Below are 17,661 nucleotides of genomic sequence, written 5' to 3'. Positions count from 1 at the left end.
TATTTTGATGCCCCATGTGTTCTACCTAGTCATTATCACCTGTCTTTCAACTACTGTAGGAAGATAACACTGGTGGCATATTAGGAAAGTATACCTAGAACTAGATGTTAGATTCAGGAGACATGACTTGCTAAGGGCCATTTGTAACCATTTTAGGTAAGAATATTGGTGTTTGAAGGTAGCATGTGTAGAGGTAAAAAAAAGAAAAAGGTTTGGTAAACCCTCCCTCAAGGACTCTTGCAATATGACAGTCCCTTACTCTAACCAGCATAATACCAATACTATCACTTAAGTATAGATCTCCTATAAGGAACTGAGAAGCTGCACTCACCAAATGACCCCTAACCTTTTATCTCTGCAGTAGTACTTCAAAGTCTCTGGTAATTCTTCAGGACAATGAAAATGTCTTCAATAATCAAAATTTTCTGAACCTCTTTATATCCAACAAGCACAGGTCCTCACAGTTCATTAGAAAGAATGGTTTCAAAGTCAAAATATTCTCATCATTGAATCAGTATGCTCTTTACAGATCATCTACTCCTTTAAAATGACAATTAGACTATCTACACAAACAGCACTTTCTTAGCCAGCATATCCATGCCTGGCTGCCTGCAGGCCTTTCATTAAATGAGTTTTTGCTTCTAACTGTGTGATAAAGCCCATATAGCTGCAAGAGTGCTGGCCTGGATTTGGAACTGCCTCTTGTACCAGAAACTAAAGCGTCAGCTAAATCCTCTTGGCTGAATATTCATATTAGCAAGGATGCAAGGAGCTTCAAAAGCTTAGTGTTTGGGCCTCTGTAAGAATTGGATTTGCTCTCAGAAGACTTCATTTCTTTGGAGCTATGTGACAGATTTCAATAATCAGTACTTTTCTCCTACTTTGCAGTCTTGCAAATCAATCTTTAATCCACAAACAGACTACAAAGGAAGATAAATGTTAAAATATCTTCCAACATTAGCAGTGGACAATCATGCTGTTAATGAAAATATTTTAAAGAAAAACTGCAAGAGAGATCAGAACAGACAAAATCCAAGGGGAAAAAGTGTGAGTATGCTGCACTAAGATAAAATTCTAAGTCAAACATTTTTATGCTCCAGGGTTAGACATTTAAGCATAATGACAGATCTACTGTTTAAGAGAACAATGTAGCAATATCAAATTAGCAAAGTGACTCATGGCAGTTAGGAAACAAATGAATGTTCAACCATAAGCACTTACTGTCTGAACCCACTCAGCAGGTTCACAGCAAAAATTAGCAATCATGTTTGAAGTGATAAAGACTGTATCCAGGTCTGAGTATGAAGGGAAGAAAGAAGTCAGCACCCAGGCTGCGCCAAAACACCTGGGAAAAACGTAGGCTTGCACGGTAGTGCTAAACTTGGAATCAACAGAACTGGGTTTCAATTCCAGCATACAGTCTGTCCTTGATTATTAGAGATTAATTAACCTCTCTGAGTTTGTTTGCTTATCTGCAAAATGGAAATTTAAAATGCCAATCCCACAGGATTGTTATGGTAAAAGAACCAAAACTAACTTCTGTAGTATTTTATAGATTCATCCACATGCAGTCTCACTCCCCATTAACCATTCTAGGAGGTAGAATAGGATCTCAGCTTTATTGATGAGGAAACTGAGACTCAGAGAACTAGGTTATTTGTCCAAAATCACACAGCTAATAAGTGTCAGAGTTAACTAAGACTTAGATCTTCTGATACCTATAATACCCATAGCTGTTTATGAAAAACAAATATAAAATATATAATAACATGTAGCCTACTACCTGGCCCAAAGAGAGTAATGAATGAACATTTGCTAAAAATCTTATGTAAAAAACAAAGTATTCTCTATTCTTGTCAGTATACCCAAAATATTTTTTATAACTAAAAAGTTTAATTACACAAAAAATGAAAAATGAAACAAAAGGCTGGTCCACCCTTACGGAATCATCTCACCAGAGCATACTAACTGCAGCAGTCAGAATGAGTAGGGAGAGGCAAATCATGGGTTCTCCAACGCTTTGCTTACCCATCTACTCACCTCAAAGACAAACAAGAAAAACTGTTAAGTACGATTAATGTAGGCTCTTCATCAAGGCCTCACCAGATATGGATTATAAGGCTACATTGTTCAGTGTAGTAGGTAATGGCCGTATCAGGCAACTGAGAACTACTTGGATATGGGCATCTATATTTTCAACTGTAAATTTTATAAAACCTAAATACAGATCAAGTATTTCTAATAAAAATTAGAGTCTGAGCTGAGATAAGCTGTAAAAGTAAAATATACATGGAGTTTTGAAGACTTAATAAGAAAAAGAAATGTAAAATATCTCTAATAATTTTTAGTATTATTTACAGGTTGAAATAATGTTTTAGATATACTGGGTTAGATCAAATATATTATTAAAATCAATTTCGCTTGGGCATGGTAGCTCATGCCTGTAATCTCAGCACTTTGGGAGGCCGAGACAGGTGGATCACGAGGTCAGGAGTTCGAGACCAGCCTGGCCAACATGGTGAAACCCCATCTCTACTAAAAATGCAAAAATTAGCTGGGTGTGGTAGCGGGCGCCCATAATCCCAGCTGCTAAGGAGGCTGAGGCAGGAGAATTGCTTGAACCCAGGAGACAGAAGTTGCAGTGAGTCAATATCATGCCATTGCACTCCAGCCTGGGCGACAGAGCAAGACTCCATCTCAAAAAACAAAACAAAACCAATTTCATTGTTTATTTTTATCTCTATAATGTGGCCACTAGAAAATTTTAAATTACACATGCATCTTGCATTATCAGAGCTGATATAAGGGAAGTAAGAGGAAGTCTGATGGCACTTAAAAGTATATGTAACTACAATAGAAAATACCAATGACACTCACAGACAGCAAAAACTATGATTCTCATACAAATGAAGTGGAGATACACAGATAATAGTATAAATATCTAAGGTAGATGTTTGGGTACTACCATAGTTTTAAATATCATGCCATCTAGAAGACATAAAAACATACCTTGTTTATTTCATTCACAATAAATCCTTCTGAAGCTGTAACCTCTGGGATGCCATCTAGGCCAATTCCTTGACAAGTTAGGCTGCCATACAAAGATGGTTTCCCTATATGGTACAAAAGAAGCATGTCTCAAAAAATAAGAAAAATTTATTATTTTTCTCTTTGAAGACCCAATTCAGGCATCTGTATAAATAGTATACCCATGAAATTGGCCCATGAAAGAAAAACAGGTACCTGTGTTAAAAGTCAGGTGAAGTAAAAAGAGAATTAGATTAGGTGTCTTAGTCTGTTTAGTGTTGCTATAAAGGAATACCTGAGGCTGGGTAATTTATAAAGAAAAGAGGTTTATTTGGCTCACGGTTCTGCAGACTGTACAAGAAGCATGGCACCAGCATCTGCTTCTGATGAGAGCCTCAGGCTGCTTCCACTCATGGCAGAAGAAGAAGGGGAGCCAGTGTATGCAGAGATCACATGGTGAGAGAGGAAGTAAGAGAGAGAAGGGAGATGCCAGGATCTTTTTAACAATCAGCTTTCTCAGGAAAGAACAGAGTGAGAACTCAGTCACTCTCACTCTCCAGGGAGGACATTAATCTATTCATGAGGGGTCTGCCCCCATGACCCAAACACCCCCCATTAGGCCCTACCTCCAACACTGAGGATTAAATTGTATATATATGAGATTTGGAGGGGTCAAACATACACACTATAGCACTAAACTCTAATTTGAAAGGGAATACACTTTCAAGACTAAAATACATTTTCTTTTTTTTTTTTTTTTTGAGATGGAGTCTTGCTCTGTCGCCCAGGCTGGAGTGCAGTGGTGTGATCTCAGCTCACTGGAATCTCCACCTCCTGGGTTTACACCATTCTCCTGCTTCAGCCTCCGAACAGCTGGGACTACAGGCACCTGCCACCATGTCGGCTAATTTTTTGTATTTTTAGTAGAGATGGGGTTTCACCATGTTAGCCAGAATGGTCTCGATCTCCTGACCTCGTGATCCACTCGCCTCAGCCTCCCACAGTGCTGGGATTACAGGCGTGAGCCACCACGCCTGGCCTGACTAAAATACATTTTCAAGACTAAAAGCTAAGAACAAAGATTTAGAGATTTGATACAGCATTTGTAGAGAGGGCTTTTAGAGTGATCTCAACCTGATGTAACTGGCTGTGAAATGTAATTCTTCCAGGATGAAAGGTGAAGATCAGTATGCATACATGTATTTATCTACAGTATATACACATAATACATAGTAAAGAATTAAGCTTCAGTAACCTGTAAAATTTGCCTAAGTAGAATACTGATTTTGCAGAGATATGGGCTAAGATACTATCCTACACATAAACACACGCAGATGATAGAATGAAGTTAAAAACTGTTTCCATTCTTCTTCTACACCTTATATATTCATGTCTATAACAGCCCATAACACATTGTTTACATGTCTGACTTGCCCAACAGACTGTGAAGTCCTTAAGTCTAGCAGGGTGCTACATTCATTTATTATTCAGTAAATAAATATTGAGCCAAACTAAAGTTACAGGAGAGAAGCAGAAATCATCATGGATTCACACAAGAGTGGGAGGGATTTTTTTTTTTTTTTTTTTTTTTTTTTGGAGATGGAGTTTCACTCTTGTCGCCCAGGCTGGAGTACAATGGCGTGATCTCAGCTCACTGCAACCTCCACCTCCTGGGTTCAAGCAGTTCTCATGCCTCAGCCTCCCAAGTACCTGGGATTAAAGGCACGTGCCACCACACCTGGCTAATTTTTGTATTTTTAGTAGAGATGGGGTTTCACCATATTGGCCAGGCTGGTCTTGAGCTCCTCCCCTCAGGTGATCCACCCACCTCAACCTCCCGAAGTGCTGGGATTACAGGTGTGAGCCACCACGACCAGGCCGGGAGGGCTTTCTAGAGAGTATAGGAGCCTCAAAGAAAGATAGGAGCTGGCTAGGAAGAAAATAGGGGAAAGAAAACTCCAAGTCAAGGAGGAGCATATCAAGAATAAAAGAAAGTCAGCCGGGCATGGTGGCTCACACCTGTAATCTCAGCACTTTGGGAGCCCAAGGTGGGCGGATCACAAGGTCAGGAGTTCAAGACCAGCCTGGCCAACATAGTGAAACCTCTTGTCTACTAAAAATACAAAAATTAGCCAGGTGTGGTGGCACGTGCCTATAGTCCCAGCTATGATACTCAGGAGGCTGAAGCAGGAGAATACCTTGAACCTGGCAAGCAGAGGTTGCAGTGAGCCAAGACCACGACATTGCACTCCAGCCTGGGTGACAGAGACTCCATCTCAAAAAAAAAGAATAAAAGAAAGTCAAAAAGAACAAGAAGGAAGGAGTCATCAATTAATACACCAGTTTGGTAATAGCAGTCATGGAAATGATAGTTGAGGGATAAATCCCAGAGAAACTCAAAGTCTAGGGTAGAAGTTTGGCCTAGAGAAGACCTAGTAAAGACGCTTTTCACAGGGAAGTATCATGAAGCACTGTTTCAGAAAGATGCCACAAAAACAGAACTGAAGCAACTTCACTTTTTATCCCACTCCATGATTCCCTATTGTGTTTACCAACTGCCTTAAGAAGTCTGGCCCTCACGGGGCATCATTTCAACCAATCACTCAATGACTTCTCCACATTTGTGGATGTATATATATGTATTTTTTTAATATTTGAGACAGGGTCTCGCTCTGTCACCCAGGCTGGAGTGCAGTGGCATGATCATGGTTCACTGCAGCCTCTATCTCCCAGAATCAAGTGATTCTCCCGCCTCAGCTTCCTGAGTAGCCTGCATGCCACCATGCCCAGCTATTTATTTTTATTTTTATTTTTAGTAGAGACAGAGTCTCACTATGTTGCTCAGACTGGTCTCGAACTGCTGGGCTCAAGCAATCCTTCTGCCTCAGCCTCCCAAAGTGCTTGGATTACAGGGTGAGTTACCCTGCCCAGCTGACTTCTCTACATTTGTGAAGTCACTAAAATGACCTCAGCCTTGGTTTTCTCTATATAATAGCAGAACTAGGATCATTCCAACCACTTACCTTCTACATTCCTACATGCAGGCTGCTGAGTACTGCTCCAGAAAAGAACACAACTGTGCCGACTGTCACCAATCCAATTCATGTTTCTAAACTCAGCAGTTTTGTAATCCTTTCACCCCTCCCATTCCCCACAGCAGCTGGTTCTCATGCCATCTATCCTGCCATCAAAATCTCCTTCCTTCATAATAGCCAAAAACTAGAAATATGTGTCCATTAATTGATGAATAGATAAACAAAATGTAGTATATCCATACAACAGAGTATTACCGGGCCACAAAAAGGAATGAAGTACTGATAAAAACAACAAATAGAAACATTATACTAAGTTGCCTGTAATCCCAGCACTTTGGGAGGCCGAGGTGGGAGGATCACTTGAGGCCAAGAGTTCAAGACCAGCCTGGCCAACATGTCGAAACCTCGTTCGTCTCTACTGAAAATACAAAAATTACCCGGGTGTGGTGGCAGGCGCCTGTAATCCCAACTACTCAGGAGGCTGAGGCACAAAAATCACTTGTACCTGGGAGGTGAAGGCTGCAGTGAGGAGCCGAGATTGCGCCACTATACTTCAGCCTAGACGACACAGTGAGACTCTCAAAAAAAAAAAGAAAGAAACATTATACTAAGTGAAAGAAGTCACACAAAAGGCCACATATTTTATGATTCCATTTATATGAAATGTCCAAAGTAGGCAAATCCACAGAGCTAGAAAGTAAACTAGTGGTTGCTAGGATTGGGGGGTGGAAAGTGACTGTTAATGGGTATAGACTTTTTTGGGGGGGATACTAGAAATAATATATGTAAAGTAACTAGCACATAGCATACATTTTTATCTTAATAAAGCTGTTATTTAAAAACAAAAACAAGAAACAAGATGGTGGATCACACCTAGAGTCCCAGCTACTTGGGAGGCTGAGGGAGGATCACTGGAGACCAGGAGTTCAAATTCAGCACCTGGGAAACACAGCGAGACCCCATGTATTAAAAAATAAACACAGGAGTTCAAGACCAGCCTGGGCAACATAGTGAGACCTTGTCTCTACAAAAAATTTAAAAAATTAGCCAGGTATGGTAGTGCATGACTGTGGTCCCAGCTACTGAGGAGGCTTAAGTGGGAGGATCTCTTGAACCCAGGAGGTCAAGGCTGCAGTAAGCCATAATCATGCAACTGTACTCCAGCCTGGGCAACAGGGCAAGACCCTGTCTCAAAAAAATAAGAACAGGCCAGGCACAGTGGCTCACGCCTGTAATCCCAGCACTTTGGGAGGCCAAGGTGGGCGGATCACAAGGTCAGGAGTTCAAGACCATCCTGCTTAACACGGTGAAACCCCATCTCTACTAAAAATACAAAAAAATTAGCTGGGCGTGGTGGCAGACACCTGTAATCCCAGCTACTTCGGAGGCTGAGGCAGAAGAATGGCATGAACCTGGAAGGCGGAGCTTGCAGTGAGTCGAGAACATGCCACTGCACTCCAGCCTGGGCAACAGAGCGAGACTCCGTCTCAAAAAAAAAAAAAAAAAATTAGCCAGGCGTGGTGGCGCATGCCTGAAATCCCAGCTACTTGGGAGGCTGAGGCAGGAGAATCGCTTGAATCCAGGAGGTGGAGGTTGCAGTGAGCGGAGATCGCACCACTGCACTCCAGCTTGGGCGACAAGAGCGAAACTCCATCTCAAAAATAAATAAATAAATAAATAAATAATAAAAATAAAAATAAACACACACAGAAACAAAAACCACCCTCCTCCTTAAGAGTTGACATCATTAACTCCAATTCATAAAGAAAACTGAACCTACAAGTTACCTTCAAAAAAAAAAAAAAAATGCAGGCACGGTGCCTCACGCCTGTAATCCCAGCACTTTGGGAGGCCAGGGAGCGGATCACGAGGTCAGGAGATGGAGACCATCCTGACTAACACAGTGAAACCCCATCTCTACTAAAAATACAAAAAAATGCCGGGCACAGTGGCTCACGCCTGTAATCCCAGCACTTTGGGAGGCTGAGGCAGGCGGGTCACCTGAGGTTGGGAGTTCGAGACCAGCCTGACCAACATGGAGAAACCCTGTCTCTATTAAAAAATATATATATACAAAATTAGCCAGGCATGGTGGCACATGCTTGTAATCCCAGCTACTCGGGAGGCTGAGGCAGGAGAATTGCTTGAATCTGGGAGGCGGAGGTTGCAGTGAGCCAAGATGGCACCATTGCACTTCAGCCTGGACAACAAGAGCAAAGCTCCCTCTCAAAAAAAAATACAAAAAATTAGCCGGGCATGGTAGCACGTGCCTGTAGTCCTAGCTCCTTGGGAGGCTGAGGCTGGAGAATTGCTTGAACCCAGGAGGCAGAGGTTGCAGTGAGCCAAGATTGCACCACTGCACTCCAGCCTGGGCAACAGAGTGAGACTCCATCTCAAAAACAAACAAACAAACAAACAAAAAACTCCTTAGTTGTTGAAGGTAGCTTGGTAATTTAAAACAACAACAACAACAACAACAACAACATTGTTTGTTGCTTTGTAAAGACTTGATAATGTTTTTTTAAAACTGTTTTAGGCCGGGGGCAGTGGCTCACGCCTGTAACCCCAGCACTTTGGGAGGCCAAGGCGGGCGGATCACTTGAGCTCAGGAGTTCAAGACCAGCCTGGCCAACATGGTGAAACCCCGTCTCTACTAAAAATACAAAAATTAGCTGGGCATGGTAGTAGTCCCAGCTGTAGTCCCAGCTATTCAGGAGGCTGAGGCACAAGAATCGCTTGAACCTAGGACTGGAGGTTGCAGTGAGCTGAGATCATGCCACTGCATTCCAGCCTGGGTGACAGAGCTAGATTCTGTTTAAAAAAAACTGCTTTAATAGTATGTATCGGCAAGATAAATGCAAAATATTAGGGAAAAGATATAAAAAAAATATAAACCCCAGTTGATGTTTTGCTCTTAGATTGCTTTTTTAGCCTAAGTAAAGATTTGCCTTGCTTTAAAGAAACTGTGCCTTTCGGTTATGGTTTATTACAAGATAGCCAAGGTCCTTGTAATAATAAGTGGACTAATAAAGAGAAGGTGAATTGTAATGTATGTTTATATATTTTAGTTAAAATAAAATGTAGGTCTTTTGTGTATTTTTGTTTTATTTATTTATTTATTTATTTAGAGATGGAGTTTCGCTCTTGTTGCCCAGGCTGGAGTGCAATGGCGCGATCTCCACTCACTGCAACCTCCACCTCCTGGGTTTAAGCGATTCTCCTGCCTCAGCCTTCCGAGTAGCTGGGATTACAGACACGCACCACCACGCCCAGGTAATTTTTTGTATTTTTAGTAGAAACGGGGCTTCACCATGTTAGCCAGGCTGGTCTCAAACTCCTGACCTCAGGTGATCCGCCCGCCACAGCCTCCTAAAGTGCTGGGATTACAGGCGTTTTTTTTTTTTTTTTTTTTGAGACAGAGTCTTGCTCAGTCATCCAAGCTGGAATGCGGTGGCACTATCTGGTCTCACTGCAAGCCCCGCCTCCCAGGTTCACTCCATTCTCCTGCCTCAGGCTCCCGAGTAGCTGGGACTACAGGGGCCCACCACCACATCCGGCTAATTTTTTGTATTTTTTTCTAGTAGAGCCACCGCATCTGGCTTTTTTTTTTTTTTTTTTTTTTTAACTGAGACAGGGTTTTGCTCTGTCTCTCAGGCTGAAGTACAGTGGCACGATCCTAGCTCAAGCAGTTAGAATAGGATTTTTGAACATAATTAAGCACAATAAAATAGGTAAAATAAAATACAGTATTTTCCTTGAATTTTTATGTTAAGTATACATATGTATATGTGTGTGTGTATATATATATATTTGTGTATTTGTGTGTGTGTTTCTTTTTTTAGAGCCAGGGTCTCACTTTCTGGTCCAGGGTAGGAGACCACGTAGCATGATCACGGCTACCCTTGTCCAGGGTAGGAGGTCCAGTAGCATAATCACAGCTCACTGCAGTCTTGACTTGCTGGGCTTGAGCAATCCTCCCACCTCTGCCTCTTGAGTAGCTGGGACTACAGACACCCAACACCATGCCCAGCTAGTTTTATTTGCTGTAGACACGAGGTCTCCCTATGTCTCCCAGGCTGGTCTCAAGCAATCCTCCGCCTTGGCCTCCCAGAATGGTGGATGACAGGTATGAGCCCCCACGTCTGGCCTTATTTTTAAGATGATTGGCAAGTCACAGCACTATAAAGTCCATCCTTTATTCCACTGATATAAACAACAGTCTTTTTTTTTTTTTAATGATGGGGTCTCACTCTGTCACCCAGGCAAAAGTGCAATGGTTCGATCATAACTCACTGCAGCCTCAACCTCCCAGGCTCAAGAGATCCTCCTATTGCAGCCTCCCAAGTAGCTGGGACTACAGGCGCATGCCACCAGGCCTGACTAATTTTTTTTACTTTTTATAGAGATGGGGGGGGGGTCTCACTTTGTTGCCCAGGCTGGTCTCGAACTCCTGAGCTCAAGTGATCCTCCTGCCTCAGCTTCCCAAAGTGCTAGGATTACAGGTGTGAGCCACTGTGCCTGGCCAAAACTTTATTTCTCATAGAAATACAATATACCAGCAGCATTTGAAATGAAAGATAATCAGCAAAACAAAACTTTCTTACAGAATTTAGAAGGAAGGTTGATTTGTTTTAGAATGGTACCACCTCGGTTACAATTTGAAAAGAATCCTGTGAATGATATAAGACTGTTGTTCAAAAGAAAAACTGATAAGACTTGGGAGCTTCCTGGATATGGCAGGGTCAAGTAACTAGGTTTTTCACTCTGATGCCTAGAAAAATGATGGTAACTTAAGAAATGAGAAAAATCAGGAAAGAGAACTCACTTGACAACAAATGTACTCAGCTTGGTTTTGGACTTCAGTAAGTCCAGTAACTTAAGGTGACAGTGAGACCTTTAAGCAGAAATATCTAGCAAACAACTGATCAATCTCTGCTTGAACATGGAGAAGTCAGGGCTGGGGCTGTAGATCTAGAAATTATCATCAAGAAAGTCCCAGTTGAAGCTGCAGAAGTGCTTAGAATACAATAGCACAGGGTAAGTGACTAATTAAGATGCATCAACAATGTCTCCATGAATAAGTCTGTGGCTTTCAAATGGAAAATCAATCTGAAGGCCTTCCCTTGGAACGGAGGATTTGGGGTGTTGGCCATACAGTACAGACTGGTCAAGCATGTTTGCAGACTATTATGTAAGGAGGCTGGGCCAGGAGAAAGTAGGAAGCTTTCTTTTAAGGGTATTAATCCTTCTCCTTTAAAGTGACAGCATATATAATTTATGGGTATTACCTGGGGGATGACAGCTCAGCCAGGCCTCCCCTTCATCCTTCCTACGAAGAAAGACAAAAGCCTAATTAGGCTTACCCAAAGTTGAATAGGATCCCATAGTTACAAGGGAAGAAAGAAGGTCATGTAACCTCCAGCTTGGTCATAGTACTTAGACATGAGATAGTCCAACCTCTCATCGAGTATAGATCATTCTAAGACAGACAAACTTTATTTGTTCAAGAAATATTTGTGGATTAACTATTTAATGAATAGATATCTGTTGGTTAAATTAATGCTCATCCATCAACAGTGAGCTCACTTTGAAAAATCAAGGTTATTTAATTATTTATCAGGATTATTGTAAACCAAGCCCTGTGCTAAGCACTTTCCATACACAATCATTAACCCTCACAATAACCAAACAAGATTCCTTTTATTATTTTAGCACCTGCCCAATCATCCAAATCCTGATCTCTTCACCCTAGCACTTTTAGGGTATAATGGAAAGGGTCTATGCATTTAAGACAGAAAGATCTAGGTTGACAGCAACCCTCTATCATTTGACGAGATGCATGATCTTGGGCAAATTAAGCCTTCTGATTCTGGTGCTGTATTTTCTCATAGGTAGCTAGTGGCACTTCATGTTATTGTTCTTTATTACTTATCACATTCTGTGTACTAGCAACTAGTCTGTATTTTAGCCCACCTAAATTAAGTAAGGTATAAATTTAGTAAGGTGTAAATTTCTTAAATGCAGAAGGCTATGTTTCATTCATCTTCACCATTGTTTCAATTTGAAAAACCCTTATTAGTAGTAGCAGTTGCCAAATATAGCACTGCTATATTCATCCTGAAGCCTAGAGAAATAACTGGAATAGTATAAGATCAATAAATGTTAGATGAATGAATAGTTTGCTGTGTATTCCTAATTAAGACGTCAGCTTTTCTTCTTTTTTGAGATGAGTATCGCTCTGTCACCCAGGCTGGAGTGCAGTGGTGCAATCTCGGCTCACTGCAACCTCCACCTCCTGGGTTCAACCGATTCTCCTGCCTCAGCCTCCCGAGTAGCTGGGATTATAGGCGCCCACCACCAAGCCCGACTAATTTCTGTATTTTTAGTAGAGACGGAGTTTCACCATGTTGGTCAGGCTGGTCTCGAACTTCTGACCTCAACTGATCCACCAATCTCAGTTTTCCAAAGTGCTGGGATTACAGGCATGAGCCACTGCGCCTGGCCTGGATGTCAGCTTCTTGAAGAGCAAGAACCATCACTTATATTTAGAGTATACATCTGAGCTCCACCAAGCATCCAGTACGGGGCCTGGACACAGTATTAGTTTCCTTAATAGTATCGTCCAGTATGCCTAATATAGCATTAGGGGCCTAAGAGAATACAAAGGTTCCATCACATACACAAAGTGGTGGTGAGTACAGGGACTTCTGGAAGTAACTGACAACTAATTAATATTTGCTAAATGACTGCTTGGCCAAAAGCCTTCCTGCCTCCCAGTATCCCTGTCTTTCTCCAACTCATTGATACTAGTTCTGACGCGGGGATCACACAGCTCATGTGCTCCCTTGGCCTGGGGATAGCTTTTCAGAGAATGACCATACGGGTTTGATACTTCTTTTTCCGGACCCTGTTCCCTCCATATCCCTCGACAATTGACGAAGTAACCCCTATTGATATCCTGGACCAGGCATGGCTCTCCTTGACGCAAAGCAACATCCACTACCCGCCTCCTCTGACTCTGTTCTGGGCCTGGATTCACCTGAGGGCTTGCGCCCAGTCGCTCTGAATCCTCAAAGGCGCCGCCATCTCGACCCCGCCTCCACCAGCCCACCTCTTCCGCCCCTTCCCGGAAGTGAGTCCCCGAGAAGCGTGCGGCGAGGACAGAGGTGGGCTCAACACCAAGAGGCCACCAATGAAAACGTGACTTTTTCACATTCCCCGCCCCTTCCGTGTGCACGCTCCCCACGAGGGGCTGGTTCCTGAAAGGATGTACAGAGGATCCCCAACCGCCTGCGAAGCCCAAGCCGCCGCGTAGGAGCGTGCGTTCGGGCCCTCTTCTCCCACCTGTTCGGTGAGCATCGCGTACCGCGTTCTTCAGGAGGCGTTGCGGGCACAACGGGGCTGCGATCAGCGGCCGCGCGCGCGCATGCGTCCTCAAAGTTCAAAGTCCTCGATACGCCTGAGGCGCCTCAGGCCTCGTGGCTGCCAGCATTTTTCTGCTTTAAGATCCTTTCCATGACTTCCTTGTTTAGGCCAGCCTCCACGATCCAGCTGCCAACCATCTAGCCTACCCTGATCTCTGAGCAGGGGTCGTCGTCATTTTACTCCAGAGGAGACTGAAGCCAAAAGGTGGTGAGAGGAGAGTACAGCAGCATTTACTGAGTCCTATAGTAGCCCAAGCGCTTTTCATTCGTTATATTATTCTTCATTCTAATTGTGCGAATTAAGTATTATTAATGGGAAAACTAAAATGAAAAAGATTACATAGTAAGGCGTAGTGCTGGGATTTGAACACGGATCTCTTGGTTTAGGATCAAGGCACTTTCCATTCCACTGTTCTTTCTCTAAATTATTTGCTCCTGGCCTATTTAAAGAGTTAACAGTGTATTTAGGAAGAGAAAACTATCATTTATTGAACTCTTTAGACATACCAGCCTCCTTACAAACCTTACCTTTTTTTTTTTCTTTTTTTTTCTTTTTTTTTTTTGAGACAGGGTCTCCCGCTGTAACCCAGGCTGGAATGCAGTGGCGTGATCACGGCTCACAGTGTTGCCCAGGCTGGGCGCAAACCATCCTCCCGCCTCAGCCTCCCAGTGTTGGGATTACAGGCGTGAGCCATGGCACCCGGCTTCATCTCTGTGTTTCCAGAGAGGTTATCAAATGATGTGTCCAAGGGCACCAAATGAGGCAGTGACAAAGCTAAGTCCAAGTCTGTTTCAAAGCCCATTTTCTCCCTCTTGCTTAAGTTATACCGCCTCCAAGGCAAATGAGTTGTGTAAAGTGCCTAACTCCCTCTTGTGATTCCCCATTGCCCTCAGAATAAAAAGTCTTAAACTCCCTACTATGTCCTACAAAGCCTTGTGATGATCACTTACTTATATCGCCAGTTTAATATTGTCTTATTCTCACACTGTATTCTCCCATCACTGAACTTTTTTTTTTTTTGTTCTCATGTGTCAGATTCTATCTCAACCACCTGCTCTTCCATTGACCAAAAATAGTTTTCCCATCTCTGGCTAACTTCTGTTCCATCTGTCAAGTTTCAGCTTGGAAATCACTTCCTCTAGGAAGCCTTCCCTGCCTATTCCTGCCCTTGTCTGGATTAGGTATCCCTCCTCTGTGGTCCCAATCTTTGCTATCTGTACACTGTGTAGTAAACTGCCCTGTTTCCTTGTCTAGGTTGTAAACTCCATGAAGCCAGGAACTTAACTGACTTAGACAGTCTTGAATCCTCAGCACTAGCATAGTGCCTGGTACATGATAGGTACTTAATCATTTGTTGAGTGAATGAGAGACACAGTAAAGGCAATAAGGAGTCCTAGTTGCTTTACAGCCCATCATGGTGAAATTTTTCCAAAGGCTGAAGTCATTTCTGTTCAAACCTTAAGTTCCTTCTGTATGCTGCTTTCTGCTGAGTGTTCTGATGCAGACGGGCAAGACAGTTTGGGCAAATAAATACACCTCACATTTTTGTATAGTTTACAAAGCCATCTCACCTTATAGACCCAGAGGCCAAGTTTCTGCATGCTGTATGCTACAGCCACACTGAACTCTTTCCATCCTTCCCATGTGTCAAAACCTACCCATATTTGGGCACTCTTTCACTTTGTTTGTTTGTTTGTTTTGGAGATGGAGTCTCACTCTGTCACCCAGGCTGGAGTGCAGTGGCGCGATCTTTGGCTCACTACAACCTCCGCCCCCTGGGTTAAAGCGATTCTCCTGCCTGAGCCTCCCGAGTAGCTGGGATTACAGGTGCCTGCCATCACGCCCGCCTAATTTTTGTATTTTTAGTAGAGACGGGGTTTCATCATCCCTGCCAGGCTGGTCTTGAACTTCTGACCTTATGATCCATCCGCCTCGGGCTCCCAAATTGCTGGGATTACATGTGTGAGCCACCGCACCCAGCCTCTTTCACTTTTTAAACTTTGTTCTTCAGCATAGAATAAGGCTAGTAGGATAAAAGAAGAAAGGTTATTTATTTATTTGAAACAGGGTCTCACTATGTCACCTAAGCTGGAGTACAGTGGCACCATCATAGCTCACTGCAGCCTTTGAACTCCTGGGCTCAAAGGATTCTCCCTCTTCAGCCTCTTGAGTACCTGGGACTACAAGTGTGTGCCACTATGCCCAGCTAATTTTTACATTTTTTTTCTTTTTTCTTTTTTTTTGAGATGGAGTTTTGCTCTTATTGCCCAGGCTGGAGTGCAATGGTGTGATCTCGGCTCACCGCAACCTCCGCCTCCCGAGTTCAACCTCGGCTCTCCTGCTTCGGCCTCCTGAGTAGCTGGCATTACAGGCATATGCCACCACACCTTGCTAATTTTGTATTTTTAGTAGAGACGGGGTTTCTCCATGTTGGTCAGGCTGATCTTGATCTCCCGACCTCAGGTGATCCGACTGCCTCAGTCTCCCAAAGTGCTGGGATTATAGGCGTGAGCCACCGTACCCAGCCATTTTTAAATTTTTTTGTAGAGATGAGGTCTTGCTATAACCCCTGCTGGTCTCAAATTCCTGGGCTCAAGGGATCTTCCTGCCTCAGCCTCCCAAAATGCTAGGATTACAGGTGTGAGCCATCGTACCTAGCTGAAAGTTTAGTTCTCTTTAGGTAGATCAGAGATAGCTTATCTAAAAAGATGACATTTCACCTAATTCATATTCCAATAGCAAAATCCACTGAGCTTATTGAATGTTATGTCAAGCATTCTCACATAGTTTATCTCATTCAGTTCAAACCACTTTTCAGGCCTGCTCTCAGCCAGGCCTAGTGCTGGGGGCACAAAGGTAAATCAAGACGAACATCAGCCGGGCACAGTTGGCTCACACCTGTAATCCCAGCATTTTGGGTGGCTGAGGCAGGAGGATCACTTGAGCCCAGGAGTTTGAGACCATGCTGAGCAACATAGAAAAACCTTGTCTCTATTAAAAAATCAAAAAAATTAGCTGAGTGGTGATGCACACCTGTAGTCCCAGCTACTCTGGCCAGGGAGGGACTGAGGGGGAAGGATTGCTTGATCCCTAAAGATGGAGGCTACAGTGAGCCTGGGCAACAAAGCAAGACACCCTCAAAAAAAAAAAAAACAAAACAAAAAAACAAGCATCTGTCTTCAAGCTTAGAGTCTCCCACGGGAGACAGACACATTAAACAGGCTAAATGGTGCAGTCTGGTCAGTGCTATTTATAATTTAGGAACCTTACATATTATATCCCTACTCTAACCTGTTAATGTTCTATAGACTCCCCGTCCCCAGGATGTCAACCTCAGTCCCTCAAGGCCATACCTGGACCCAACGGGTGAAGAAAGACGATGAGGAGGAGGACCCGCTGGACCAGCTGATCTCCCGCTCTGGCTGTGCTGCCTCCCACTTTGCAGTGCAGGAGTGCATGGCCCAGCACCAGGACTGGCGGCAATGCCAGCCACAGGTGCAGGCGTTCAAGGATTGCATGAGTGAACAGCAGGCGAGGCGGCAAGAGGAGCTGCAGAGGAGGCAAGAACAAGCCGGTGCCCACCACTGAGACCCCAAACCACCTATCCCCAGTAGATGGCCCTGCCAAGACCAGCACCCAGCAAGATTATAGAGGAAGAAATCCGAAATGCTGGGTGTGGGAGGTCTAAAACATGGGGAGAGTTTTTGGATCTGGAGTTGAGAGCCATGGGTTTGGACATGACTGGCACAAACAGCTGTCATATGTTCATGGTCAGATGTCATACATCCTCAGCTGTCTTGTTCCACCAGTATTTACCAGGAAAACAAAGAATGTGTTAAGGGATGCTCCCCCACCCCACATCTTGAGTCAGTGTGCCAAGTACTGAGATGATTTTAGGGACATTTTATTTTAAATTAAATTCACAATCTAATGGTAAATTGATTACCTAATTAGTGCCTTTCTCTTTCATCACTTGTTCTGGATGTTTCAATCAGTTTAGTGGAAGGAAAAAAGTAAATGGGGAAACTTTTTATTCAAATATGTTTTTCTTTTGTTTTTTTGAGACAGGGTCTCTTGCCCAGGCTGGAGTGCGGTGGTGCAGTCAGGGCTCACTGCATCCTCAGTGGGCTCAGGCCATCCTCCCACCTCAGCCTCTCAAGTAGCTGGAACCACA

The 17,661-nt window shown here is 43.3% G+C and overlaps 2 protein-coding genes across 12 annotated transcripts in view; one reads left to right on the top strand and one right to left on the bottom strand.

The window, feature by feature from the left end:
• Positions 1-13,412, bottom strand: part of PAAF1 (proteasomal ATPase associated factor 1) — a 48,393-nt gene extending 34,981 nt beyond the window's left edge. The window contains exons 1-5 of one of the 9 annotated variants that reach the window (XM_063783200.1): positions 13,102-13,174; positions 11,351-11,391; positions 6,568-6,640; positions 3,368-3,538; positions 3,010-3,113 (exon numbers count right to left, since the gene is read on the bottom strand). In XM_063783200.1, the coding sequence (XP_063639270.1) occupies positions 3,010-3,113; positions 3,368-3,404 (141 nt within the window). In that variant the 5' untranslated portion in view covers positions 3,405-3,538; positions 6,568-6,640; positions 11,351-11,391; positions 13,102-13,174. Of the gene's footprint in view, positions 1-1,221; positions 1,432-3,009; positions 3,114-3,367; positions 3,539-6,567; positions 6,641-11,350; positions 11,392-13,101 lie in introns of those variants that run through there. The other 8 variants (XM_063783201.1, XM_063783202.1, XM_009423742.4 and 5 more) reach the window with 8 other exon arrangements.
• On the top strand, positions 13,289-17,429 carry COA4 (cytochrome c oxidase assembly factor 4 homolog). Of its 3 annotated transcripts, none has more exons than XM_009423745.3 (3): positions 13,289-13,413; positions 13,595-13,691; positions 16,796-17,135. In XM_009423745.3, the coding sequence occupies exon 3, from the start codon at positions 16,812-16,814 to the stop codon at positions 17,073-17,075; it is 264 nt and encodes an 87-aa protein (XP_009422020.1). In that variant the 5' UTR covers positions 13,289-13,413; positions 13,595-13,691; positions 16,796-16,811; the 3' UTR covers positions 17,076-17,135. The 3 variants fall into 3 exon arrangements, with proteins under 3 accessions (XP_009422020.1, XP_054517502.1, XP_508634.3); XM_054661527.2 differs by having other exon boundaries at positions 13,595-13,694; XM_508634.5 differs by lacking the exon at positions 13,595-13,691 and having other exon boundaries at positions 13,299-13,413; positions 16,796-17,429.
• The last annotated feature ends 232 nt before the right edge of the window (positions 17,430-17,661 follow it).

The sequence above is a fragment of the Pan troglodytes genome, chromosome 9 (assembly GCF_028858775.2).
Source record: "Pan troglodytes isolate AG18354 chromosome 9, NHGRI_mPanTro3-v2.0_pri, whole genome shotgun sequence".
Lineage (NCBI taxonomy): Eukaryota > Metazoa > Chordata > Mammalia > Primates > Hominidae > Pan > Pan troglodytes.
The sequence above is the reverse complement of the archived record's forward strand: the minus strand, read 5'-3'. Positions and strand labels throughout refer to the sequence as shown.

What these genes read in the sequence shown, in the direction of transcription:
- COA4 (XM_508634.5), top strand. Translation starts at nt 16,812, where the DNA reads ATGTCAACCTCAGTCCCTCAAGGCCATACCTGGACCCAACGGGTGAAG.